The following is a 26,196-nucleotide window of genomic DNA, read 5'->3' on the forward strand; positions in this document are numbered from 1 at the left end:
AAAATTTATAGATATTTAAAATAACCTTTTAGGAATTATAAGAAATCAAGAAATTAGATTTTAAAAAAGGTCTACGTGAGAAAATCTTGTTAAATAATTGATAGTACGAGTATAACCTCGAGCATATTATTACATGTTCATTTAACAGTTAATAGTTATATTATTACTATGAACTGTATATTATTTTGTTAAAAATCCTGCGAAACTGACTAAAGAAACTCACAATCTATAAAGAGATTGTCAGAGCCTGTAGAAGTACTATTACTTGCCATCAGCTATGCTATCATTTCAGCCACAAATGATTAATCAAGGGCGGAACGAGGGCGGTTACGACTTCTCTCTGGGGCTTGTATAGTGTCACTCACTTTATCAACCATTTTTGTTTGAAATGTTAAACGAATATACCATATTATTTCAAAGACAGCAACTTCCAATCGTCATACAGCTCCGAGGATTTCTACAGGTTGTTTAGCTACAGGCTCGCATTCGAGGACTACATGAGTGACTGATTCCTCTGCGTTGAAACAGCCTCTGCACATGGGGCTGTCTGTCGCGCCTAGAAGAAAAAGATGTTTAATAAGAAGACAATGGGCCGTAATTGTTACTATCATTGTTTGGAGATTAGTTCTGTTGAGGCTTAGAAGTCGCTTTGTCATTAGCGAGTTAACTGCTGGCAGAGCCATTTTGGACTCTATGCAGTCCGCGCTTCGCGACCAACGTTTAAATTGGAGTTCTGCAGATCGTTGGCAAATCCAGGCTCGCACTTGCGAGGAGGGCATCATTGCCAAGGCGACCACTGTGTCCATTTAACCACTGTAGGGTAATTCTGTCTGTCAGGGTTATTGCCTCCAGTGCATTTTGACACTCCAGCATCAGTTTGCTGTTTGTCTTTTTTATTAACTAGCGCCATCAGCACATACGCAATGTGCTGATGGCGCTAGTTCTTTCTCTCAGGTACGAACTTAATACAAAATTCTTAACCGCTGTACAGCTCTGGTTCCTTCGGTTAGAGCAACACATTCACATTCGAAGAAAAATCAAACTCTGTGTGCCTAGGAATATATGTTTGTTAATGTTGCGATCAAAAGAGAAAATTAGCGCCAGAGCCAAATCCTGTTTTTGATCCATCGGTATATATGCGTAGCTCATTAAGGGTCGATAAATCAAGTTCCTCTTCTCTCAATTTTACATGGTATTTCGAGTTGAATATGTGTTGATTAGCGGTCCTATTAAATGGCGCGGATATGAGAGGTTTATACTCTATCGCCCTGTTGAGAATCGCTGTGTGTGTACTGTAGTGATTGTTTCCCCATAGATCCAGTACCATAAGCCTAGCTAGCTAGTGCTGCCTCCTGCTATATGTTTAGGTCTAGGACTACAATTTCCGAGGCTATCTCCATTGCTGAGGTTGGCGTTGTTTTCATGCAACCGCTAGCAGCGGACATGGCAACCACACCTAAGGACTTGATTACTTCCTTGAGTTGTAGTTCAGTGTTGAAGAGTTTTGGAAGTATGTACGGTCCAAGAACTCTTCAGTTTGTAAATATGATTAGTTCCCTTAGTTCCCTAGTTAGAAGAATGCCCTCCAAGCAAGCCGATTTCTGTACATCAATCGTTGTTGGTATCGTTAGTTTGTCTATTCCAGAGCTTTTGGAGATTTTTGAACTCCCCCTCATGATACGCGCTGTGACGTTTCTGTATCCAATAGTAAAACGTTTAGTGACCCCCCCCCCCAAATTCGTTACGTAATACTTGAACGTTCTCTTGGTTGCGGTTTAGGTAACTCCCCTTTGATTGCAAAGTGGATCCATCTATGATCCGAGCATGATAATTCGCTGGACACGTGCCAGCACACCATTGTTAGATCTATTATGGTTTGTGAACGTGCGTTAATGAATGTTGGTTCTGATATTAGTCCCCTACACACCTACCCTCGGGCGTTGGTATTAGCATTACCTCCATTCACATTACAATGTGAATCTGACGCAATGATGAGCTCCAGTTTCTCCCTCTCGCACTAGTCAACCAGAAGGCTGAGATCAGTTAGACTTCCGAGTATTGTTAAGGCATCTTGACTAAACCCCCAGTATATTTAACATATCATACACCCTGATACGTTTTGACGTATACTTAGTAAATATGAATCTTACCCTAAATAATCTTGACTAGCTGAGGGATGAAAATATAAATTTCAATTTGATGACTATCGTCTATGGAATCTATTCGGAAGACAATAAACAGTCAACAAAATTGCACACTAAAACACGTTTTGATGGCAATCACAGATCACCATAATCTTGTACTACTTGTCTATATAAAATGAAATCAACAAGTAGGTAAAGTGTCAACGTCTTGTCATTTGGAATAATGGTTTATAATATTAGATATCTGTGTCTGTCTAGGATTGCCTTCTTCATCTCTACTTAGTATTTTGATATAAATTTATTTTATTAACTTCTAAATGAATGTAATGTTAAATTTCACTTTGAGATTGTATGAAAAGAAAAAATCAATAACGACGACGATAATTATACATTTCTTAACTAATGATATTAATTGCATAGTTAATAATTTTTTTAATTAATTTAGATAGATAAACTACACAAAGTCGTCTAGGTCTTATAGTAGTTTTTGATTACCTATTTGTTTCACACCCACATACAGGTAAGGACAATTTAGTTTATAATTATAGTGTGTACCAATCCATTCTAAAAGTTCGCATGTCCTAAGAACCTCGTTTGTTTGTATTGCATGCAGCTTTTATATTAAGAGGATGGATTCGAAACAAGGTTTGTCCAGTGAATGTAGTTCATCAATCCCCTATTACCCTGTTAGTAAAGAGTCTCAACAACTCGTAAGAAAGTTGTCTAGTGTTTATAGAACTTAACAGTAAATAGAACTTGTAATGTAAAAAGTGGTGTACGTTTATTGTTAATAGTTTGGTTGTTACTATATATATATATATATATATACATACATATATGTATTTTAATGTTGATTTTTTTTTATTCAACATTAATTAGTTGCATAAACACATACAACCATTGTTTCTTTTTGTATAATTTTTCTCTATTTTAAGTCAAGGTCAAGTCAACTATTCAGATTCTATTAAATTTTCCTAATATTGTCCTTGTTCTTTGAAAAATATTTTACTTCATAATATATTCAATAAAACATCAAAAGATTATCAAAGTAAAATAATCTCTAAAAATCTATTATAATTTCGTTGAACTTATATATATATATATAGGAAACATGAATTTCAGATACATTTAATGAAACAGTTTCTTCACTATTAGAACGTAAAGTACGTGGTTGGCTTAGTGGGGTTATTGAAGACATGCGCCGAAGTAGCCCAGTGCAACAATGGCTAGATTCCTTGCCTAGTGAGGATGCAAATTCACAAGAAGCAACACTGAATGATAAAAAAGATGAAGACGACTCAGACACTGCTGAGAACAAGGCAGAGGAATCAATCACTGATAATACTGTGATTGAAACACAAATTGATTTTCAAGAAGACAAAACTTTAGAAGTACCAGAGCAAAAGGAGCTGTTGAAGAGAAAGTCTTTAGAAAGTGGAGTACTCAATGATCAATTAAAGTGTAAAAGTAAATTGCAACGGGACCATTCTATACAGTCGGAGGGATATATTCCCAGATTGAAAAATCCTTTACTTCGGGATCACTCTTTGCAAGTAAGTTAATCCATTTATAAGTATAAATAATTATTATCAATACCATGTTCCATATACCACCAAGAGCTTTATGATGTGAAACATGATGGCATAACATGGATAATGATTATGATGAATTGTATCATAATATACAATTCATCATAATCATTAATGATACAATTCATCATAATCATTATCCATGTTATGCCATCATGTTCAAGAAACATGTTTCTCTTATTTTTTTAAAAAATGCCAATTTTTTTACAATCACAAAAAAATAATGTTAACCTATTTTGGTTTTAATGAATTTGAATAAAGAAATTGTTTGAATTATCTCAATATTAAATTTCAGTCTGATGGAAGTGGTTCTAGCGGCAGTTCTGTATTAAATGTTTTGGGTGCAAGGAAAGTAGACGCAGAGTCTGTTCTCTTGGCATTGGGATTTGGACCCAGTGAAAAACAGCAAAAACTACAACGAATACCGGATAGATTTTTGGTTCCATCCAAGGTAGGTTAAATTTTATTATAATATAAAGAGAGCATTCCTACATATTTTTAATTATAAAAAGTATATTATCAGACTTCCAGGCCTAAGAATCTAAATGAATATTGTAGTCAGAGTAGGTTGTGAATTATGTTATGTTTAGTTATTATTTGGTAATTATTGTCAAAATTTAAACCATAATTGTGTACTAAGTTCCTTATACATCATGTTTGTTTAACATTTAACAGTTAAAGGGGATAAGTACAGAAGAGTTTATAAAAAATGAACAGCATTCAATGAAGATGCATGACTGTGGAGTTTTTGGTTACAGAGGATTAACAGGTTAGTTAATAATCTATGTTTATAACAAATGGCTATAGATTAACCTATAGCTTTCTTAAAATAAGACTTAATATTACTAATTTAATTAACATGTGGAATTGCTTGGTTAACCTTCAATTGTTCCTAAGTGATTATGGATACTAAATAAAGAACCACAGAATTGATAAAGTCAGAAGGAATTTTGTTTGATTTTATACTATTCTAAAATCAGTACCAACTCCCAACTTAGCATTTCACACCTATCAAATATATTATATATCTGAAGTTAATAAATATTATGTATGAATTTTCAATCACGCGGTTTCTACTACAATTACCATTACAACCTTTATATTATGAAATAACGCACGTAGGTGGTCTTTTTTTACTTAACACTGTAAATAGTGATTTTCTAACACTACTAACAACTTACTAACAGAGCATTGCACGCCAGTGTGTCGGTTCATGAAACCGGTACCATCAAATTATGGACCGTACCAAGTGCCCCAAATAGCCGTTCAGTAAGTATTTTATATTAATTAAATTATACGAAGAACGAAAATGCCGCAATCGACCTATACTGACTTGAATTATTTTGTTTCCGTCTAAAAAACAATTACTTTTCGTTGGTGATATGACACGGATCGAAATGTCTGCCTAGGGTTGCCACCTTTTTTTTTGCAATTAATTAGCTTAGTTATAATAGACAAGAAAAAAAGTACATAGTATAAAGGTAAAGTACAATTTATTTTTCTAAAAAATATATTTTTATTGCATGTTGCAGTTTGTTATAAATAAATATCTCGACTAAACAATTGCACAGCATCTATACAATCTATATTTAAGCATCGATTCGGTATTGAGTACAATTACCTGAAATACCGTACAATACATTATTATAAAGTACGGATGGCAACCCTATCTATGTCTGCCCCATTAGGGACATTAAGAGCCGAGATATTATAGCGACTCCCGTATGTCAAAAATATATTGGAAACTGAATCTTTCTGAGCTAAATGATAAAACATCGACGCAAATTTTAAATTAAAATTTTAAATTTTAATCGAGTTTAGTAAACTTAGAATTGCGATTATTTTCTATAAATAACCTATATGAATATTTCCTTGTTTGTGCTTAGTACTTAAGGAAAATAACATCTCCAGATCGACAAATCTTATTTCAAGTATGATATGCTTAACCATTGTCAACGTAATAGTGATTTGTAGAATAGGTTTTCAACCCCTTCATAAAACAAGTCTCAAATATATTAAGAGTGTAACCGATTGTTACTATGAATAAGACAGTCGCTGGTCCAGAGAATTACAATTTAACTTCAATATTTTTAATAAAAGGTTTATATAGTGCAGTTAATTATTAATAGCCGACCCACGTTAGGTGGATCGCATAAGCCTCTTTTAATATTCTCCATTTTTTTCTATCAACCAATCTTCGCACCACCTTATTATTTTGCATTTATCACGTGAAACCATTTCTAAATACTCTTTAACACTGTAGATCATTTTTGAAAATTATATGAATGTATCTACAACTTTTACTATTTTTCAGGGAATCCTCATGTTCCACCGTCGACAATTGTAGCTAAAATAATTAATTGTTTACTACAAGACGAGATGTGTCGAGAGGAAGCTTTAATGCGCACGCGCCATTCTATAGCCGATATGCGAAGTGCGCCTGCAATACACGCTCGTTTAGCGGCAAGATTTAGGAGCACCTGAGTTATTTTACCTGGTATTTACATTGGCGTTTTATAGGCTTTGTTCGGGAATATAGTCCGAAGAAAGCTTAGTTCTTGAATAGAATTTCTAAATATGGCTGAAATTTGCTTTGAAAGCGATCGTGGTCATAAAGCAAAGTGCCTCGTGAAAAGTTGCATTTTACGTTTAGTTACATTAGTACTTATTCGAAATATTTATAATAAGACATTAATGCGCTGTAAGGGTATGGATCCAAACGTATGGATTTTAACAAGGGATAAGTCCTGACTTTGGAAACTTAAACAAAAATCTCTGCCTAAACTTAATCGAACGGTCAATACAAAAAATGTGACGAATGTACTTACGCCTTACACAATAAGACCCGAGTCCTGGTATACAAAATGTTTAATATAGTACTCGTGTAAAGCTTTATTTTAAAATTGGAATTAAATTCCGTTATGCAAGGTACTATACACCTACACCGTTATCTTATTTTAAATTAGGTCCATTATTTTTGTTTAGTGCTTAAATCTCGAAATACGTATAGATACATAAACTGTTGAACATTTTTACTATCAAATTAAGACATTAAAAAGCTCAAACGTTCGATGTGGTTTGCATATAGAGTACGTAATTTAACATAAAAATATTTTAATTTCCTTGCTGCTTTGCCGTCAGTGGACCTCGGTATTTCGACTAACATTTTGCAAAGCACTGTCGGATTATTGAGTACTGCCTTAGACCACTATAGGCTGGAATTTTTTACAATACAGTACTTTGTAACCCAATACAGATCCAAGAATAAGATTCTATATGTTATATGTATGTACTCGCCGTATTCACTTGCAAAACTAATAAGATCAGTTACGATTTAGGCGTAACACGTGCGCGTTTTTAGTAACGTACGTACTAGGTATGAATACGTAATACACAATGAATAAACAGTAAACAATGAACACACGCTAGACCGCACCTCTATCTTCTTCAAACTAAGCAATAAGAATCAAAACAATACACTACGCGTCGGCGTTCAATCATGCGTTAGCGAAGATTGTTAAGAAAATATTCAATAATAATAGACCGTGTCGCATTACAGGGGGTGCAGGATTAAGCATTGGCCGGATTACCGGGGGTCCACTTTAATGGTTTAGCATTGCCAATTATTTTTATAAATTTTGATTTATTATGATTAAATTTCATTAAGTTTCGTCGTAAGCATCTTGTACTTAAGTTAAGAATTTGTTCAATTTGGATAAAAAAAACATATCTTACCCACTGTTTGTAGCGTCTCTGAGTAATTTATAAATTACCAATAATGTATGCATTATTATATTTTTCGTAATCTTTAAAAATCAATTTAGATATTTAATTAAAAGTAGAGTTGTTCTGACAATCGTGCCATGTTTAAACATAGAAGTTATATCACATATCTTTATAGAGGTAATTCTTATATACAAGGTGTACATATATAATACAATACATATTTAATATAGAATTCTACCCTATTTACCTAGATTTTTTGATATAACTTTAAATGTACACTATATGAACAGTTTAGTTTCTTGATTTTTATGTATTGTAACATTACCAAGTCAAGCCGAAAATACGTAAAGAGTAGTATCTCCTGGCAATATTGTGAATGGTAGATGTAAGTGCGCTCCACAGAACCAAAACCTTAGCTCAGACATTAATTAGAAAAACCGCTTTCGCTGGCAAAGGTTTCGTTATCTTATTTCCCGCTTCCCGCCATATTTTTGATCCGGCCAAATTCTGGCAAAGTATGCGCCGACAACTGTTTGAGTCTCATAGCAAACGCTTTCGTTCATGTTGTCAAATCTATTTGTCCCGCTACACTCGCTAAACACCCTGTGTTTAACTATGCCATCTAGCCAGCGGAGAAAAGTTTTTATTTTAGTTTTGATAGGGGCTGTTCATAAATTGATAATATTATTTAACTAACAGAAATTTGTAGAAATATTTTTACTACTGCGTCATTTTTAGTTTGACTTAAGGTGATGTTACACCTGTATACAATGTGTTGCAGCCATGTAGTTTGGTTGTGATAGTCTTAATTTACCATTGCACAATATTCTCAAAGTTCTATAGTTGTGACGAAGATTACACAAGTTTTCTTTAAGTTTAGTTTCTAGATAGTATAGAGATTTAAATCATAAATATGTCCTGGCTATATTCCAGACGCACAAAAGGGTATTAATTATGCGACTCACTCACAATAATGACTAAAAAATTCTCACTATTTCTTATACCAAAACCTACTCAACGTATGTGTTTTTATGGTGAATAGCGAACGCTTATTGATACCGGCAAACATCTTGAACAAATGTCCTTGTCGGTGCAGAAGCGATTTTTAGGTACGGTCACTGAGAGGGGGGGTGGAGGGAGAGTGACGTGTCGAGCGCTTGATTGGTAAATCAGTTGACGTTTGTGTCCCGCGCATTATATGATGCGCAAACTTTCCCCCCACTCCCTTGTTTAATGCTCAAGAAGTTTGCCGTGATCTATAACGAGATGACGCTTTCCTATTGTTGCGTTAACGCCCTTTATAGACACAAAACGTAGACATGATCTATGATTCAAATCTCTGCTTTTTTTAATTTTTATCGAATGTGCCAACTGTTTAGTACTTAATGTTCAGTTGATTTAAGTCCAAAGACAAAATTTCAACTTGCCTCTATTTTAATGTAGTATGTAGGTATTTAAAGGTGTGAATTTATTTAGGCTATGTTAAGGGCATTTTCATATTTTTTCTTCCTTAATAAATGTTTTTTTTTATTTTGCTACTGAAATATGTAGTTGTAAATTTTAAATCAAATGTTCTTCTAAATGAAAATTGAATTACTTAATATTAAATTCTGAGTGAATTTTGTAAAATTAACACTCCTAACAATTTGTTAGGTTACAAACATATCACAGTTTTAATAAAGAGAATCACTTTTTTTATATTGAATATTAAGTACTTATTTCGTAAGGTCTTAAATTGTGACCATACTTATTCTACTAGTCTATGAAACACAAATTAGTCTTAATTTCATTCTTGCACGTACTTAAGGTTAAGAAACCAATTTTTAAATTAGCCCGTGCCTTAAATATCCATTTGCATAGATTATTAGAAAGTCTGTGAATATTAATATTTTATAGATTAATGTGTGTAATATCATAGTTCCATTTGATTGCTCATTATATTTTATTATAATGTTAAGTTTGATTTTTTAAAATTATGTAGAGAAATGTTACAAATTATATATATGTATTGTCAAAGATTAAATTTTTTTTAAACAAATTTTGTTTCTTTGCTAAATGAGCAATAAATACACATAGCTTCATAAAAAATACCTAAAACACTAATGTCTATTTTAATAAGATAATTACAATTCCACTGGAGATGAGTTTAATCAATTTAGTTAAAACAATGTAATAAGATTAAGTTTTTAATTAAAGGCTAGTATTAATATAATTAATTACAATTAAACTAATATAATGTGAGCTTGTTAAACCACCCTCCAAATGTCTCATTGCGGATACAATATTTTCTAAATTCATCAAAGACGAACATCAATGCAGTAAAAGGCAATGCGAGAAACCACCTGAAAATATTTACACAAATATTGTTTAAAAAGATTAAACGAAACATGTTCAGGCAATGAATTGTAATGTAAATCTACATTTAATGTGCTTAGTGGGAACGTTCAATATATATTTTTAAACGCAGGCATTAAAAGTCATTATTTTTTTAGGTCTTCCAAACTGATTTGTGTATCTATTTCGTGATCATTAGATTTATCTAATAGGTGATTAGCCCGCCCCGTGGACTTTTTTAACAGGCGGGTTCGAAGTTACAACCTCAGGGATGAGATTCGCACGCGGAAGTCACTAGACTAACACAGCTCTTGGAATACGTGATCCCTACTGGTTTATGACTAGTTAACTATACTTAATAGATGAGGACTATAATTATAAATGACCAATCTCACATACCACTTCAACCTTAGAGGGTATGTTCTAAAGAAACTATTAATTCCTGGAACATAACATACAACGCACGCAAGAATGATTTCGAACACTAAACCAAAGTTGAGAGCTTTATTTTTCATACCTGTAAAGTTAAAATCTATAAATATTAAGACACTTATATAAAGTAAAGAAAAAATTCTTGGGGCTTGAAAGTCACTTTTCGGTAATGGCCACGTGACGTAACGTGAGACAGTGTCATGTCATGCCTGTTACAAAAAGAAAGCGTTTGAAGCCCCTGGCTTTTATGGCGTTTCTGACTGATGAAATCCCTATTAAATATGTATGAGTGTCATACATATATTCTTTACTATAATAGGTATTTTGACCCTAGTTAATCACTATCGAACTTTTGAATGTTTTTGAGCCTAATCAGTGTGTAAACCGATAAATTGCACAAACTTTGTACTATAGATACGATATGCAGAATCAGGCGGTATACATACCGACATGAAAGATTGAATTGTATCTTGTCTTGCAAATGATTCCATTCGTTATTTGAGTCATGACGATAGCCACAAAGTACGCAGCCTGACAAGCCCGTTCTAGTTCCTTCCGTTCGGCGTAGGTCCACTCCTGTCCCAGAGAATCTTGGACGTCACTTACTGCCTCATTATCCCATCTTTGCCGTATACCTTATTTTAATGCGAGAGCTCTGTATGAGATATTTCTAAACCTTTGAGCAAAATTTATTTTTTTGTTCCACTGATCCTTACCAAATAGCTGCTCCGGATAAAAGCCATGTTCTGCCATAACAATGAAGTATGCAAACATGCCAGCTGCAAATTCGATGAGGCCTAAATGACCATAGACCAATCTTATCATTGAACAAGAGACGAGTGGGTCAGATCGTCTTGGAGGCCGTGCCATTACATCCCGTTCGGCGTTTTCATGTGCCAATGACACCGCTGGCCACATATCAGTGCCAAGATCGATACATAAGATAGTCATTACACCTGAAATATAAGACCTCATAATATTTAAGGAGAATTAAATGTTTTTTTTAATTTGACAGTTGATATTCTAACATATTTTAAATGCCAAAAGTTTGTTCGGTCTTGATGCAATAATCACAGAACCGGCTGTGATAAACACTCTTCTTTGCAGGATTTTTAAATACGCACTAGGCTTCTCGAAAATAATGTTATATGTTCTATTTATTCACTTTTATATCCCATTACGAGTTAATAATTTGTCGTAATAAATTAAATATTAACGTCATTAGCCATATATATTAATTATAATAAATATTACCTAATGGTAGAGGAATAGAGAATAAAATGAACATTAACACTGGAATAATCTCAGGGACGTTAGATATAAGAATGTAACAAATTGACTTCTTTAGATTGTCAAATATCTTTCGGCCCTCCTCAATGGCTGTCACGATCGTCGCAAAGTTGTCGTCCATTAAAATGATATCTGCTGTTTGCTTGGACACCTGTATATTATAGAAGTTAAATAAGTATAACTGTATATATCAGTTTAATCAGAATGATGGCGGAGTGGTTTATATCAGGTATGATCTTAAACTCAAAGTACGTGAAATATTCTTAGAAAATGCATCTTGTATACAAATCGAGGTACTTAATCATTTAATCTTAGGAATTTATCGTTCTCCTTCTATTCCGAACTCAGAATCATTTCTTGAATCACTTCGTCTACACTTGGATCATGTAAATAACAAGAAAAATATAGTCGTCATCGACAACAGTTACCAAAATAACAGACTAAACTATCTTAGTATGCTATCAATATATGGCTTTTTGCCGGGACATCTCTTCCCAACTAGAAATAATAACTGTCTTGACCGTTATTATAAAACAACAAAATAAAAAAAATCAGGCAAAAGTAGCTGTATTGAATACATCAATTTCAGATCATCTCATAGTATTTTTAAGTTTACAGAAATTAAAAATGCATAACGCAGTAGAGGTAAAAAAACTTACCTATACAGATTTTGATAACGGTAATAACATATCTAACGAAAATCTGAATAAAATCTCTTACTTCGCGAGGATCCAAATGTAGTCGTTGATATATTAATAAATAAGATTAGAAAATACAATAATCACGAATGTATTTAAAAAACATCAACATTTCTGAAACTCGCTAGAGGTCTTTTAGTACCTTGTCTATGTCATCTGGTTAACCTATGTTTTCAAAAAGGGATATTTGCGACCAAACTTAAGCAAGCAAGCAAGTATTGTACCAGTACTTAAATCAGGCGATAAAGACAAAGTCAATAACTACAGGCCAATTTCTATTCTTCCAGCCATCTCTAAGGACTTAGAAAAACTACTGAATATTAGATTACCTTAATAAATTGAATATTCTATCAAGCTCACAATATTGGTTCAGGCAAGGAAAATCCACTGAAGATGCCATATCTCAATTAACGTCTTTAATAGTATCAAACCTAGATAAGGGCATTTCTTTCCCTTGGTGCATTTCTAGATTTAAGAAAGGCCTTCGATAATGCTAATGGGCATTAGAGATATACTATTAAAGTTATTTTGTGATTACCTTTCAAGGCGAACACACAACGTGAAAGTAGGAGATTACATAAGTGATGAACTGGAAATCACCTATGGGGTTCCGGAAAGAATCATATTAGGTCCAAAATTATTTTTAATATATGTTAATGCATTAAGCAATCTACAACTTGATCACAGGCAAATATTCTCCTATGCGGATGATACAGCTGTACTTTTAACAGGGCTTAACTGGGCAGAAGTAAAAAAATCAACGGAAGTTGGACTGACAACTATTGTTAAGTGGCTTGATTTTGAGCTTTTGTCTCTCCATAAAGAGAAAACTAACTATGTATGTTTCAGAATTTCTGATCGAACTCAACCACCTAAAGATTTTAAAATTAAAATACATAACTGCGATATGCAAAGAGACAGTAACTGCCCGTGTCTACTAATAACAAAAGTTAGCTCTATGAAATATTTAGGCATTCATTTGGACGAGCGACTATCATGGTATCCCCATATAGAGTCCATGAATGTTACATTAAGGACATTACCATACATTTTTGAAATTTTGCGACACATTACATCGGATGTGATACTAAAAAGTAATTACATAGCACTCATTAAGTCCGTATTGACATATTACATAAACATATGCGGAGCGGCCAATAACACATTTTTTTTGGAATTGGAACGGGGACATAGGGCTCTATTAAAGGTCATGTTGTTCCGGCCATACAGATTCCCATCGGAAGAGCTTTATCATCTCAGCCAATTACTTTCCTGAGTCTTATTTTAAAACACACAGAGCGCTACCATTTGATTGTAGGCTGTTCTTAAAAATAAATAGGGATGTTGTCGTCGGTCAGACCATAAGGACTGACTTCGCCAGACGCAATATGCAAGCAGACTATATCTATAATAAATTAAATAGGCTGCTTAACATCTACCCGCTCCCCTACAATCTAAAAATACGACTAAAGGACTGCCTTATGAACACACCCTACGCAGTGTTAGAGCTTCTTCTGATACCTAGTATGTAGTTACGCTCTTTATTCATTCACTCACTGACTCACTCACACACTCACTTTTGCATTCAAGCGTGTTGATAACAGTTAAAAAATCAAAAACTAAAATAATAATATTTTTTAATTGAAAGGGTTCCCAACACATTGTAATGCATATGTACCTACTTAAAATGAATAAACACATTTTTATTAATTTATTTATATATTTGTTCTATTAATTTTTTGCACAAAAGAAAACAATAAACGTAAAACAACGGGTTACTGTTAAATATGTAACTAGATAAATTGTTTGCTGTAGATAGTTCGTATTACATTTATCAAATTTTACTACCTACCTTCCGATAAAAGATGAGATGAGAGGTGAGAAACATTGTGTATATGTATAATATGTTTATTCCTATAATAAGTTTTATTCCTAGGTAAACAGTAATAGTCTTGATTTGAAGATTACTATTGTTCAGAATCAAGCATATTTATGAGAGAGAGATTATCGGAATTCATTAAAAAAACAAATTATTGCTCGTTTAAAACTCAAAATAAATGGTTACTAGCCTGTGATCCAGTAATTCCCATAGAGATACCGATATCAGCTCTACGTAGAGCGGGCGCATCGTTTACCCCGTCTCCAGTCACAGCCACCACGCTGCCTTGTCTTTGACATGCCTCTACTATTTGAAGTTTTTGTGTTGGTGATGTGCGGGCAAATACTACAATAGTTACCATCTATATTAATTCCTAAAAACTAATAAAAATCTATTCAGAATCAACAAACGATATTATAGTAAAAAAACAAACCTATTTCGTAATTCTTTTCTAGAGTTAAATACAGCAAATCTGGTGTCATGTTACGCAGTTCAGTGCCGGTGATAACATGACACTGAGGTGTGGTAGCGATACCCACTTCCAATGCTACTGCGCGAGCTGTAGCTGGGTGATCACCAGTTACCATCATTACTCGCACGCCAGCAGCACGAACTCTCTCTATAGCTGAACGCACCTGAAAAAAAAGTTAATTAAATTTAGGTTATACATGTCCCTAATTTAATGACGCGATTAAAACGTGCGTACTGGTATTTCTCCTATGTTTTGAGATACTATTCAAATTCTAGAATTACACAACAAGAACACTAGTTTCTGAAAAGTTCTATAAAATAAACGAAAATATTTGACGTTTCTGTTTCACACTAAATTAAAAATACTGAATTGAATTGATAAGACTTATGCATTTAAAATACAGCTTCAAGTACCGTTTTTGGCTTAATTAATCAATTAACGAGAAAGTTAGATCATTACCTCCTTTCGAGGAGGGTCGATCAGTCCGACCAAACCTAAAAATCGTAAGTTTTCAGTTGGAAAGTTAATTTCTTCAGCATCAAATTCGAATCCTGGAGGATATTTATTTACATCTAAATTGAGATCGGCGAATGCTAAAATTCGTTCACCTAAAAATTTAAGTCCGTAGAAAACGCTTTGTTTGATTTATGTAAACTAAGTTCATGTATAAATTATTTTGTCTACTAGATAAGTATATTGACAGTTGCCTTTGGCATGTAGATACCACAAGTATATTATTTATGTAAATGATAACCCACCAGTATTAGCCATGTTTTCAATAGCGTTGTTGATCAACTCATTAATTTCTTTATTGTTAATAGCCTCCGTATTATCCATAGCGACAGTTGCACTACGATCTAAAACTACTTCTGGGGCGCCTTTCATAACAAGAATATGTCTTAAATTAAGCATATCCAAATGAATACTAATCTAAAAATAGGGCATATTTGAAATTTTACCAATAATTATAATTTAAAGAAAATATTTACGTAATTAACAGTGAATTAACTGGAAAACACGATCATTGTAAATCATTTATTATCTTAAATATCGATGTATGAAATAGGTAATCTAGTCAAGTATTATGTGTTATGTTGTTTAAATATACGTTATGGTCGATTCTTCTACTTTTACCTTCACAGAATCTACAATTCACATATCAAATAGTGTAATAATTGAAAAAAATCATACTTGATACTTGTTGACAGAGTTAAAAGGTATTTCCGTTACTTTGGGATACTTTTTTCTAACCGTTATTGGATTATCGCAATCAAATATAAAGTTTAGTATGGCTTTTTCTGATGCATCACCATGCACATTGCCATCAGGTGCTATAGAAGCACTACTGCATAATGCGCCGCAAATTTTAAAACTTTGAAAGGCTAAAACATAAACTGTACGTCAAAAAATAAATTACATTAAGTGCACTAAATGAATAGTTAAGATCTTACCTATGATATTTCTCAATTGATCTGTAATGTCAAAACCGCATTAATAAATATTTATTAAAAAAGAAGAGAGTTCTACCAATCTCTAACCCAAACTAGTAGTAGAAACTTCGAAAGTTTGATTTCCAAGCCACAGATGTCGTACGCGCATCTTGTTTTCAGTTAGTGTTCCAGTTTTATCAGAACATATTGTCGTGCAGGCGCCAAGAGCTTCCATAGCCTCTAGATTTTTTACAAGGCAATTTTTTGCTACCATCTGTTTGGCTGTCAATGTTAGTGATGCTGTTACTGTTGGCTGTAAACCTACGAACAGCGCATTAATTTAGAAACCAATTAAAGATTTCATCTAGCCCATGAAAACAAAAAAAAACAATAATTTAATGCAATGAATTACCGAGTATTATATACTGACGACGTTTTATACTTGCGGGTTGATTACGAATATACTATTGATTTAAAATTAGAGACAGTGAAATTCCGAACCTTCGGGAATATTAGCCACCACGATGCCAATTACAAAAATGGTCGTTTGCATAAATGGATATCCCAAGCCTAGTGAAGCACTCGCAATGAAGAGACCAAGACCAACAGCCCAAGCAGACATGTATCTCATTAGCTGATGAATTTCTCGGGATAGCGGTGACGGCACTGGTCGGAGTCTTGCAGCTAAGCCAGCTATACGACCCAAAGCAGTTAAATCTCCACAGCATATCACAACGCCTATGAATTAAGAAATTTACAGAGGTAATTTTTTTTAAATAGGTATGAAACCTTGACTTAAAATGATGTTTATACACAGTTAACAGCAGTAAACGTGTTTTCGGTCATGTATTAATTTAACTTACTAATTAGTAAAGCTATCATCGAAATCAAACGTCATTTATTAATATAGGAAACACATTGTACACTCATGAACTGTCAAAAAATTACTTCTAAATTATAGATTTATGATTTACTACCATTCTTAAATCAAAGGCATACAGCTACAAGAAAACTGACATATATTAGCCCTTTAACCAGCAAGATTTTAGTTTTTTGCCTATTGCACCAAGCCAATCCTACCTAGCGTGAATGTAAAAATTATTTTTTTAACATTTTTTTTAAACAAATTAAAGTTCCTTCGGTCAAAATACTATATCTCACAAACTAATACGACAGTTGAAAACACGTGTCATTTGAAGGTTTTGTTAGGTTAGGCTAACTAAAAATCATATTAATTTACTTTTCAGCCCATATAACAGCTTTATATCGAGTTTAACAAATAATAAAATGATAAAGTACATCATGAAAATGTTCATATGATAATTTTGATATGGCTTTTTAATTTAATTGGATTTAAATTTTTGTACCTAACGTTTTATAATTGTCAAACTCATGATAGAGCAATTATGCTACTAGAGGAAATTGTGAATTTAGGCTTATACACATTTTTTAACATAATAATAAGGGTCATTGCTCGTTCGAAGACAATTTAACAAAACCTATTGTTTAGAATCAGAATAATTAGACAGTAACAGATCTGATTTGACGTAATATAATTATCTGATGGTAGTGTCACGTCGTAGGTTAAAAACATTTAAAAGTCAGTTTATATAAACGGATTTTTAAATATATAATATTTAAATATTAGGTGACTTACAAGTTCTTGTCGGCATTATTGTTAAAACCAAAGACTAGCATAGTATAGAACGCACTTTTCGAACCGCTTTTTACTAATGAATCAACGATTCTAAAGTAGCTTATATGAAAATGTGACAATAAGATTATGGGTAAGAATTAAATAATAAGCTTGTTCTGTGCCTACATAGCGAAAGGTATACATATCTGTAAAACCGTTTATTTACTAATAAAGTCTAAACATTTAATAATTTTTCAGGCTAGCGTAAGTTGTGAATTTGAAATTCGGCAAATTTCTTGCTAAATTTCGGCTAATACTTGTAATTACATGTAGAGAGATAAAAAAAATTAAATTATATATGTAATAATGAAAGGCCACGATGGCATTATTTAAGGCAAGTACTTAACAATTTTTCAGGATAATATCAATAAATGTTTGAGCATTTAGAAACAGGTTTTTTATTTTACCAGTTGCCCATCCTTCAACGCACAGTGCAGAAAAGAAAGCTACATTTTGTGATTCGATTATGTTTGGAGTACCCTCGGTGTTACTCCGAGGCACAGCTACGCATTCACCAGTGAGCGAAGAGTTGTCCACCTAGAGAAAATATTAGTAGACAGTTTAGCGCGAGTGTAATGTTGATTGTCAGTAATAATAGGCATATATGAAAAGATAGTGAGGAAAGTCCCCCGACTCAAGGACAATTAAAATCAACCGAGCGCTTAAAAAAGCTTGAAGGCTTTGACTATTAGTAATAATACAATACTTACGTTAAGCAATAATTAAACGATACTACGTACTTTAAACCCTTTGCTGTCAATTATTCTCAAATCTGCCGGTATGACGTCACCAGCTCTTATGTGAACTATGTCTCCTCTGACCAAATTAGACACTGGAGTCTCTGTGTTTGTAATGCCATCTCGAACACAGCATGATGTAACCGGTATCATATTATTAAAGGTCTTCATTATCTGGTATCATATTACAAAATGACAGGCATTGAATATTTAGTATAATTTATGCCACTGTCAGTGGTATGTTTTCTTAAGGATAAAGGGTACTTGTGAAATAAGCGTTTCTTAGATATCCGAAAAGCAAGTAATACTATGCCAGTTACGGTGAAAGCAAGACGTTAAAGATAAGGGTAAGATTTGTGTTAAAGAAAGGAGTGATTTATTTTTATGTAACTTTGTTTTTCCATCCACCTTGTTTTAACAAGTATGGACGTATGATAATTTATTAAAAGGATATAGTGGCGCTGCAACCGTTTCGTTTTGGGGCTTAGATAACTGTTTCTGTTTCGTGATCATTTTTTTCTAATAGGTAAGTGACTATGCCTGACACATTTCGACTTTTTGGGCGTAAGGCATGCCGGTTTCCTCACAATGTTTTCCTTCATCGTACGAGCTATTGTTAAATGCGCACATAGAAAGTCCATTGGTGCACAGCTGGGGATCGAGCCTAAGACCTCAGGGACGAGAGTCGCACGCTAATACCACCAGGCTAACACATCTCTATAATGATACTGCTATACATTGTTAAGTCATAATTACCTTAGAACTTTTATAATTCTGTAAAAAGCTAAATAGTCCGCAAATAACATCGACGGCAATAAGGACACAACCTAAATATAGGTTATCTGTGCTTGGATGCGGTTTCGTAAACAGCTCGATTAAATATGCCGTTAGACATAATATTGCGCCGAGCCATATTAAAATTGAAAAACCTGAAAGCGGTTTTATTTAATACTTTCTTAAAAGATGGCGGACGCACATGTACTACACTGTAGCGATAGGACATATAAAATTTTTCGTGCGGTTCGTTTACCTGTACACAATGACTTTAATAGTAAGCGAGCCCAACCATGTTGAGTAGCCGGTGTTAATGTGTTAGATCCATAATACTCGAGTAACTCTTTTGCTCTCTCGCTTGATAGGCCTGTTACTGGATCAGTGCCCAGAAGTGAGTACAATTCTTCTGTAAATTTATCAATCTTATAAAATTGTATAACTTTATTTTCGTAAATTTTGAGGTAGACCACAATTTATAGGCTTATATGAATTTAAACAGGTTCAAAATGCCTGATTGTTTACTCACGGAGTGGTATTAGATGCGTATCTGTTTGGATTTCTTTTTTCAAAATATTTAAACGGGTACAACTTAGATCTCTAGAGCGGAGTCCTTTTGGATTATTTGGCCGAAATAAATCGGAAATAGATGACAAACTTGAAGTCCTCGAATTCATCTTTTACACTCTCTCGTCTAAACATTGATGTGTAGTTATCTTGATATATAGATCAAGGTGGTCGCGGAAATTATAGATTCTCATTTGTTTACCACGTGAAAAAATATAATTCACATCAGACATACAGTGGTGGTCATATAATTAAAAACACTTCTTATGAATAAAGAAAGTATAACTTCAACGTACAAATGTTCATAAAAAATATACTCATTCAATAATTAATGATTAAGCAACAATATAGCCACTCAAATAAGAAACTTATTAAATGCGTAAAATATACTCCAACCAGATTAAAAATGAAGTTTTTCGTCGTCCGGGAAGCATCTCGTCAAGACTGATACGCCAAAGATTAGTGGAAGCCATTTGGAATTGTTTGGAAGAATTTATTGAAAGCTATTACTTCTTACCAAGAAAAACCGACAGAAGTGATTATTATTCGCAAAAGACTCAAACAAACATAGCACCAGTCAAAACGAACTATATGAAGCATGGAATTCAAACCCCCTAGAAAAATCAACTTTGATTGAATCAATGCCACGTTGTTGCAGTGCTGTTATTGAAAATTCGGGCTGTGCCACTAAATATGTATTACGACTATTGCTAGGCTGTGGATAGTAGCTATTTGGTAAATAACAGTACTAATTAATAATACTTTAAAAAATGTTTTTTTTGTTATTGTTTCTAATTACTTGACCATTATTATTGTCAACCTTAAAACTTATTTAAATGTTTGTCGCAACGTAATATTAAAACTGCACCTGCGTAATGGGATTTATATTGTTTTTCTAATAAATGACAAATAGTTAAACATATGGTTGTCGTACTAATTGTTTAGGTGAAGTATCCTACATAATTTCAAAGACCGTTGGTAGTGTTTCTAATTATACGACCACCACTGTATATACTACGTATAATGATTAAAAAAGTAAAACTTGGTATTAGACTAAAACAATTCTTTTAAAGTATATAATTTATTGCAAGACAAGTCTTACTGTATTAAAACTAATATAAATGTCAATAACAGTAAAATAGTTTCAACCATTTACAATTTACTTAGCGCTAGACGTTTAACTTCCTGCATTTCAATTTCGTTGGTTTCAAGATATTGTTGCAGTAATGGTCGTCGAACTAATTTCTTGGTAGTAAGGAGTGAATCCAGAGGTAAGATTAATATATTTTCAATGTTTTCCCAGGCTTTAGTTTCAAGTTCTTCTCGTTTGTAGACCTCGGTCACTAATCCACACTTCAATGCTTCTTGAGCTGGCATTTTGTAGTTTAACATCAACATTTTTGTGGCCTACAAACATAAGATAACGAATTCAATACATAAAAAGTAAATTAAATAAATTATACCAACTTCAGATATCTGTCAAATTATCAACATCATAAATGTGTACCTAATCTCTTTCTCTTTACTTGAAGTGTTCCCAGAGTTGCATGTAAAAAATACTTCGAATAATAAAGGAAGGCCTATATATAGATGATTCGTCTACATCTATACTATTACTTACATGTAAGTCAAAGTGATTACCTCCTAATTAACCACCTTCATTGAGTTTGGTTTTATGGCATAACGTCGTTTTTTTAAAGAATGAGTCATATGTGCTTTGCGCCATATGTGTCGAGATAGATTTCTAGCCTTTCATATATACATTTTTCAGCGCAGAAATTGAAAGTAAACTGATATTTATAGAACTGGAAAGTAAACTCATATTTATAGAACTGGAAAGAAAATGGATCAACTGACTCATCTGATGCTAAGTGATACTGAATATTGTTGTTTACTCTGAAATCGCTTGTGCGATGTGACGGCTGTATGTGTGACATATATTGCAGTAATTCAGGTTTTTTACCAATCGGTCTCCCATCACTCGAGGAAAATTAATTGTTGAACATGCTTCAGCCACAAGACCCAGTTTGGTAAACGGTGTGTAAAAATAGGCCTGCAAAAGAAAACGATTGTTATCAATAACCTTTGACCTCGTGTTGTCTTGTGCTCGGATCACACATAAATTTTCATCAGTAAAAGAACTAATGTAAACTTTCAAAATGTAAATTAAACAAAATTCCGTGAAATAACTTTCTTTTAACACCAATCGTATATGGTAATATGAAGTAGGAGGGGGAGGTGGTGTACAAGGGTGTACACTTTCAAATAAAAATTTAATAAATTATTTGTATTTGCTACGCACATTTTTAATCATAATTTTCTTATGATTGTTTTTAATATTCTCACAGCGCTCTAAGGCTGACTAGTCGTAAATCACTTGAGCACGGTTGTCTCAGTATCGAGCAGCATGCCCTTGCCAAGGGTAGTATCTATGTTTCTATTATGTAGAAACGATAGTTATGTCGATAAAAATATTAAATAGGACTTCGTCGGAAGATTACTAAATATACGCATTTCATTAGCTACTATAGACAAGATACCGGATAGGCTTGACGGATGTTTGTGCAAAAATAAGTTTGGTCCTAGAGCCGGCTTATCTGAAAATGCACATTTCTTTCAAAGGCCTGTTCAGTATTTCACTAACATAACACTCTGGCTTAATGCGAAGAAAACAATTGGTGTTCCGATTTAATGTTAGAATATTGGAAGTTAAACCACAATAATTGAGAAATATGAAGAAAAGACACGAGACATATGGTTGGGGATGTGGCGTAATGTGGTAGTGTGTTATTAAACTTTTTTTACAGATATATATTATAATGTCAAATGGAGTTTCAAATTCAATGCGCGCTAAATTAAGTATGATTGAATTGTGATGAATTTTATATTGATTTATATCAACGATAGCCTGAGTACAATTAAAATTCACCTTTTCAGATGCGTAAACGAAGTCACAAAACGGCAAAGTTGTTGCCGCAATTCCAATAGCTGGACCATTTACAACAGCAACCAATAATTTTGGAAACAATATTATCGCCTTTATAAAATTTTTAACTGATTTAAGAAGTAATTCTTGATTTATGTCTAAATTGTTTCCAAGTTCATTACCACTGCTGTAAAAATCTCCTGTGCCGCTCAGAACCACCATTGAAATACTTTTATCAGCAGCAGCACTGTCTAATTCCTGTATCACTTTAATATACATATAATAATCGATTGCGTTTTTTTTCTTCGGTTTATTAAATTTAATTACTTTAATATCGTTTTGCCTGGTAACAATTAAAGTACTCATTTTAATGTTATCACACAAATATATTCGTCTTTGAATATAATAAATGACAATAACTGGTTAATCGGTCTATCTTATTACATTTCACAATCAATAATGAATTATTATTAACGTTTTGTCGCTACCGTTATCTTTGACAAGCGTGTTTTGACACTTGACAAGGTTCGTATGAAGACAGAAACGTAATCTCCTACGCGAGATAATAATTATTCATTGTGGACTTATAAGTCGTTTCCCAGGCATACCAACAAAATTTTCGTCATACTCAACTAGTCATAGAATTAGATACCCACTTGTACTTTTTACATGGTTCAACTCATAACTAAACATTTTTACTACTTATAGTAAATTTCATGAAATGGTTTAATGTCAGACATAGCGGTCAAGCGAAAGACAATGAAAACAGAAAGGTTTTTTAACTTGTGCGCAATCTATGACCACTTTACACTGTATATAAATTATTTATTACTATAATTTCCAAGTTATATTATATTATAGAAACTGGCATAATGTTAAAACTATTGCCATAATATAAAGAAAATGTTTTATTATATTTTCTATAGTTAGTCTTTATTAAAATTATGCCGCTTCATTAATATATTTCCTTCGTGTTGGTCGCGTTTATAACTGTGGGATTAGTATATATGATATCTGTAGCTCAAATTGCCTTTTATCCTAAGTTTACACTATACTTTTATTAAATCTGTGGCGTAAGGTGGTTCAAGGTCATCTAATGTATATTTCATAGTAATAAAAACGATTTATAACCTACTATATCAGTCATAGTATATTAATATATATAAATTACGGTATGAGACGATTTTGATTTAAAATTGGGCTTTATAAGTTTTGCTTAATAAATTATTATTATGTTATGTATGTTGAATCAGCTTAAGCCATATTATTTTTATCGTTATCCTATTTATGTTACTAGAAGGTTATACTGTGGGAATAAGCTTAGAGAAGACGTCAAGCGAACTACCACAAATAAAATGTTTAAATCAGCGGTGCACAATCTCGAAGAATTATCGAAGGACCAAATACAAGAGTTCTTAAATTCTTTTGATACAGTCTTGTCAGATTGTGATGGTAAATTATATTTTTTTACTAACATTTGTATTTTAATACTTAGATTCAATATTTATTACATTTTAATTACAGGAGTACTATGGATTAATAATAATGCTATACCTGGATCAGCTGATGTTATGAATTATTTCAGAAAATTGGGAAAACGAGTATTCTATGTTACCAATAATTCAACAAAAGTTCGAGCTGACTTTGCTCTCAAAGCGCAAGAATTAGGCTTCATTGCTGAGCCGGTAGGTAGTTTTTGAATTGTTTTATAAACTTTTCAATAATCTAGTCATCTTATTAATAAACTTTTTTCAGGAAGAAATTTTGTCAACAGCTTACTTAGTGGCTCATTATTTGAAGGGTATTGGCTTTAAGAAAAAAGTGTATCTAATTGGTTCCAATGGCGTTGGTGATGAATTAAAGGCTGTGGGCATTAGGCATATAGGAATTGGGGTAAGAAATTTGTTATAATATTATTGAAGAATTGTATATGCTAAAGATGTTTACTGTCAGTAGATAAATTATCAGCTTCTTATCCTGGGCCATGGCCAATGTGCACTTTCGTTGAGGCCACAAGTTTTGTTTGTATCCATGTTTGCTTAGTGTTCAATCGAAATGCAGCATTATATGTTATTGTTAAAAGAACACTCTTATTTTCAGCCAGACCAAGTAAAGGCAGATTTCAAGTCCATGACACAGTCAGACTTAGATCCAGAGGTTGGTGCAGTAGTGGTAGGATTTGATGAGCATGTGAGCTATCCTAAATTTATGAAGGCTGCATCATATCTAGCTAATGATGAATGCCTCTTCGTAGCTACAAATACTGATGAACGGTTTCCCAAATCATCTACTATAATTGTTCCTGGCACTGGCACTTTAGTAAGAGCAGTTGAAACATGCTCAGAAAGAAAAGCTCTGGTTTTAGGCAAACCCAATGACTATGTAAGAAAGTTCCTGGAGTCATTTGGGCTTGATCCAGCAAGGACGTTGATGATTGGTGATAGGTGTGTAAAGTTAATATTTGTGTCTATAGAGAGAGGAAACATATTTTTACTATGTCACTCTCATTTTAATAAAAATGCAGTAAAAAATGTAGTATGTTAAAATAATAATGTTGCCATTAATTGATTTGCAGGTGTAATACAGATATTGAATTTGGTGTTCGCTGTGGTTTCCAGACACTACTAGTTTTGACTGGTGTCACTTCTACAAAAGACCTAGAGAAGATTCGAAGTGAGCAAAAAGAGCCTCTCCCAGATGTAGTTTTGCCCAAGCTAGGAAATTTGCTTAATTTAGTATCATAAAAGTGACTTTAGCATTATTAGGTCAATTGTACAAGGTGTGATATTTATTTTATAGTTAAGCTAAATGCAATTACATAGTTGAAAATATACTGTTAGAAGAGGAATACAAGCTTTGAAGCAGTGTTTTATATTATTTTTATAAAATAGTTTTATCTTTTCTTTGTTGAAAGTTTATAAAATATATAGTATATAGAATTAGTCTTTTTCTGGAGTTAGGCATCTCGCGTCCATATCCTTTTCTGGCTTTGATATTTTTATTTGTAAATTTGTACAACAAAGACAATAATTTACTGTTAAAGAAAATAAAAAAGTAATTTTTTTTATGTTATAAAGGGTTTTTAATAAATGTGGCTGTTTAAAAAAGTATCATTACTTCACTGACTGAAATTGTGTTGAGTTAAAAGTAAGATTTTCTTAAATATAATTAAACTTGGTAAGGTACTTGATTACTACCCATTCTAAAATTCAATCTCAGTCTTGTTGTTCATTTGACACAGAAACTAAATAAATTTTCCTGTAGTGTTCAAGAGGAAATGCTGATTTGGAAATTAAATATATTTTGATCCTGTCAAATATTTTAAGCAAAGCTTTATGTAAAGTATTTAATGGAAAATTTAAGGTAGGGTTTTCAAACAATAAATAAATGAGTAATGATAAAGTATCAATGATTGTTAAAAAATGACAACTTGTTAAGGTACTTTACTTAAAATTAATGTCATACTAAAGGAAGCAGTTACATAATTAAATACTTGGGGAGTTTA

The 26,196-nt window shown here is 32.9% G+C and overlaps 4 protein-coding genes and 1 long non-coding RNA gene across 12 annotated transcripts; 3 read left to right on the plus strand and 2 right to left on the minus strand.

Moving 5' to 3' along the window:
* Nucleotides 1–2,402: 2,402 nt before the first annotated feature.
* LOC123708506 (protein TESPA1) lies at nt 2,403–9,438 on the plus strand. Of its 5 annotated transcripts, XM_045659259.1 has the most exons (7): nt 2,403–2,664; nt 2,758–2,789; nt 3,267–3,697; nt 4,029–4,184; nt 4,409–4,502; nt 4,921–5,002; nt 6,048–6,221. In XM_045659259.1, exons 2-7 carry the CDS (start codon nt 2,774–2,776, stop codon nt 6,082–6,084), a joined length of 816 nt encoding a protein of 271 aa, XP_045515215.1. In that variant the 5' UTR covers nt 2,403–2,664; nt 2,758–2,773; the 3' UTR covers nt 6,085–6,221. The 5 variants fall into 5 exon arrangements, with proteins under 5 accessions (XP_045515215.1, XP_045515212.1, XP_045515216.1 ...); XM_045659256.1 differs by lacking the exon at nt 4,921–5,002 and having other exon boundaries at nt 6,048–9,438; XM_045659258.1 differs by lacking the exon at nt 4,921–5,002 and having other exon boundaries at nt 2,661–2,664; nt 3,300–3,697; nt 6,048–9,438.
* Nucleotides 9,439–9,661: 223 nt separating this feature from the next.
* Nucleotides 9,662–19,876, minus strand: LOC123708862 (sodium/potassium-transporting ATPase subunit alpha-like). Of its 2 annotated transcripts, none has more exons than XM_045659800.1 (18): nt 19,728–19,876; nt 19,458–19,607; nt 19,184–19,356; nt 18,431–18,601; nt 18,098–18,227; nt 16,496–16,732; nt 16,109–16,315; nt 16,016–16,036; nt 15,756–15,946; nt 15,323–15,494; nt 15,024–15,172; nt 14,526–14,727; nt 14,283–14,437; nt 11,480–11,666; nt 10,942–11,181; nt 10,672–10,860; nt 10,193–10,310; nt 9,662–9,801 (listed from the first exon to the last, which is right to left on the minus strand). In XM_045659800.1, the coding sequence occupies exons 1-18, from the start codon at nt 19,873–19,875 to the stop codon at nt 9,687–9,689; spliced, it is 2,955 nt and encodes a 984-aa protein (XP_045515756.1). In that variant the 5' UTR covers nt 19,876; the 3' UTR covers nt 9,662–9,686. The 2 variants fall into 2 exon arrangements, with proteins under 2 accessions (XP_045515756.1, XP_045515754.1); XM_045659798.1 differs by having other exon boundaries at nt 16,103–16,315.
* A 1,020-nt stretch (nt 19,877–20,896) lies between these two features.
* On the plus strand, nt 20,897–21,734 carry LOC123709000. Its single transcript, XR_006753673.1, has 3 exons — nt 20,897–21,036; nt 21,298–21,388; nt 21,537–21,734. It is a non-coding gene; the product is annotated as an uncharacterized LOC123709000 (long non-coding RNA).
* LOC123708999 (enoyl-CoA delta isomerase 3, peroxisomal) lies at nt 20,918–23,159 on the minus strand. Its single transcript, XM_045660073.1, has 3 exons — nt 22,695–23,159; nt 21,729–21,818; nt 20,918–21,172 (listed from the first exon to the last, which is right to left on the minus strand). Exons 1-3 carry the CDS (start codon nt 23,055–23,057, stop codon nt 20,918–20,920), a joined length of 708 nt encoding a protein of 235 aa, XP_045516029.1. The 5' UTR covers nt 23,058–23,159.
* A 602-nt stretch (nt 23,160–23,761) lies between these two features.
* On the plus strand, nt 23,762–25,630 carry LOC123708949 (glycerol-3-phosphate phosphatase). 3 transcript variants are annotated; one of them, XM_045659987.1, is made up of 6 exons: nt 23,762–23,863; nt 23,989–24,143; nt 24,216–24,376; nt 24,447–24,584; nt 24,792–25,135; nt 25,267–25,630. In XM_045659987.1, the coding sequence occupies exons 2-6, from the start codon at nt 24,047–24,049 to the stop codon at nt 25,433–25,435; spliced, it is 909 nt and encodes a 302-aa protein (XP_045515943.1). In that variant the 5' UTR covers nt 23,762–23,863; nt 23,989–24,046; the 3' UTR covers nt 25,436–25,630. The 3 variants fall into 3 exon arrangements, with proteins under 3 accessions (XP_045515943.1, XP_045515944.1, XP_045515942.1); XM_045659988.1 differs by having other exon boundaries at nt 23,778–23,863; nt 23,992–24,143; XM_045659986.1 differs by lacking the exon at nt 23,762–23,863 and having other exon boundaries at nt 23,876–24,143.
* Nucleotides 25,631–26,196: the final 566 nt, after the last annotated feature.

The sequence above is a fragment of the Pieris brassicae genome, chromosome 4 (assembly GCF_905147105.1).
Source record: "Pieris brassicae chromosome 4, ilPieBrab1.1, whole genome shotgun sequence".
Classification (NCBI taxonomy): domain Eukaryota; kingdom Metazoa; phylum Arthropoda; class Insecta; order Lepidoptera; family Pieridae; genus Pieris; species Pieris brassicae.

Bases quoted from the DNA above. Each gene is read 5' to 3' on its own strand.
- LOC123708506 (XM_045659256.1), top strand. The intron at 3,698-4,028 runs GTAAGTTAATCC...ATTAAATTTCAG, and splicing joins TTCGGGATCACTCTTTGCAA to TCTGATGGAAGTGGTTCTAG. The intron at 4,185-4,408 runs GTAGGTTAAATT...AACATTTAACAG, and splicing joins GATTTTTGGTTCCATCCAAG to TTAAAGGGGATAAGTACAGA.
- LOC123708862 (XM_045659798.1), bottom strand. From the start codon at position 19,875: ATGAATTCGAGGACTTCAAGTTTGTCATCTATTTCCGATTTATTTCGG. The intron at 15,173-15,322 runs GTGGGTTATCAT...TTAAATTTTTAG, and splicing joins TGAAAACATGGCTAATACTG to GTGAACGAATTTTAGCATTC. The intron at 10,311-10,671 runs GTATGTATACCG...TTAACTTTACAG, and splicing joins CAATTCAATCTTTCATGTCG to GTATGAAAAATAAAGCTCTC.
- LOC123708949 (XM_045659986.1), top strand. From the start codon at position 23,924: ATGTTATGTATGTTGAATCAGCTTAAGCCATATTATTTTTATCGTTAT. The intron at 24,144-24,215 runs GTAAATTATATT...TTTTAATTACAG, and splicing joins AGTCTTGTCAGATTGTGATG to GAGTACTATGGATTAATAAT. The intron at 24,585-24,791 runs GTAAGAAATTTG...TCTTATTTTCAG, and splicing joins TTAGGCATATAGGAATTGGG to CCAGACCAAGTAAAGGCAGA.
- LOC123708999 (XM_045660073.1), bottom strand. From the start codon at position 23,057: ATGAGTACTTTAATTGTTACCAGGCAAAACGATATTAAAGTAATTAAA. The intron at 21,819-22,694 runs GTGAATTTTAAT...TTTCTTTTGCAG, and splicing joins TCGTTTACGCATCTGAAAAG to GCCTATTTTTACACACCGTT. The intron at 21,173-21,728 runs GTAAAAAACCTG...TTATGTTTGTAG, and splicing joins GAGTGATGGGAGACCGATTG to GCCACAAAAATGTTGATGTT.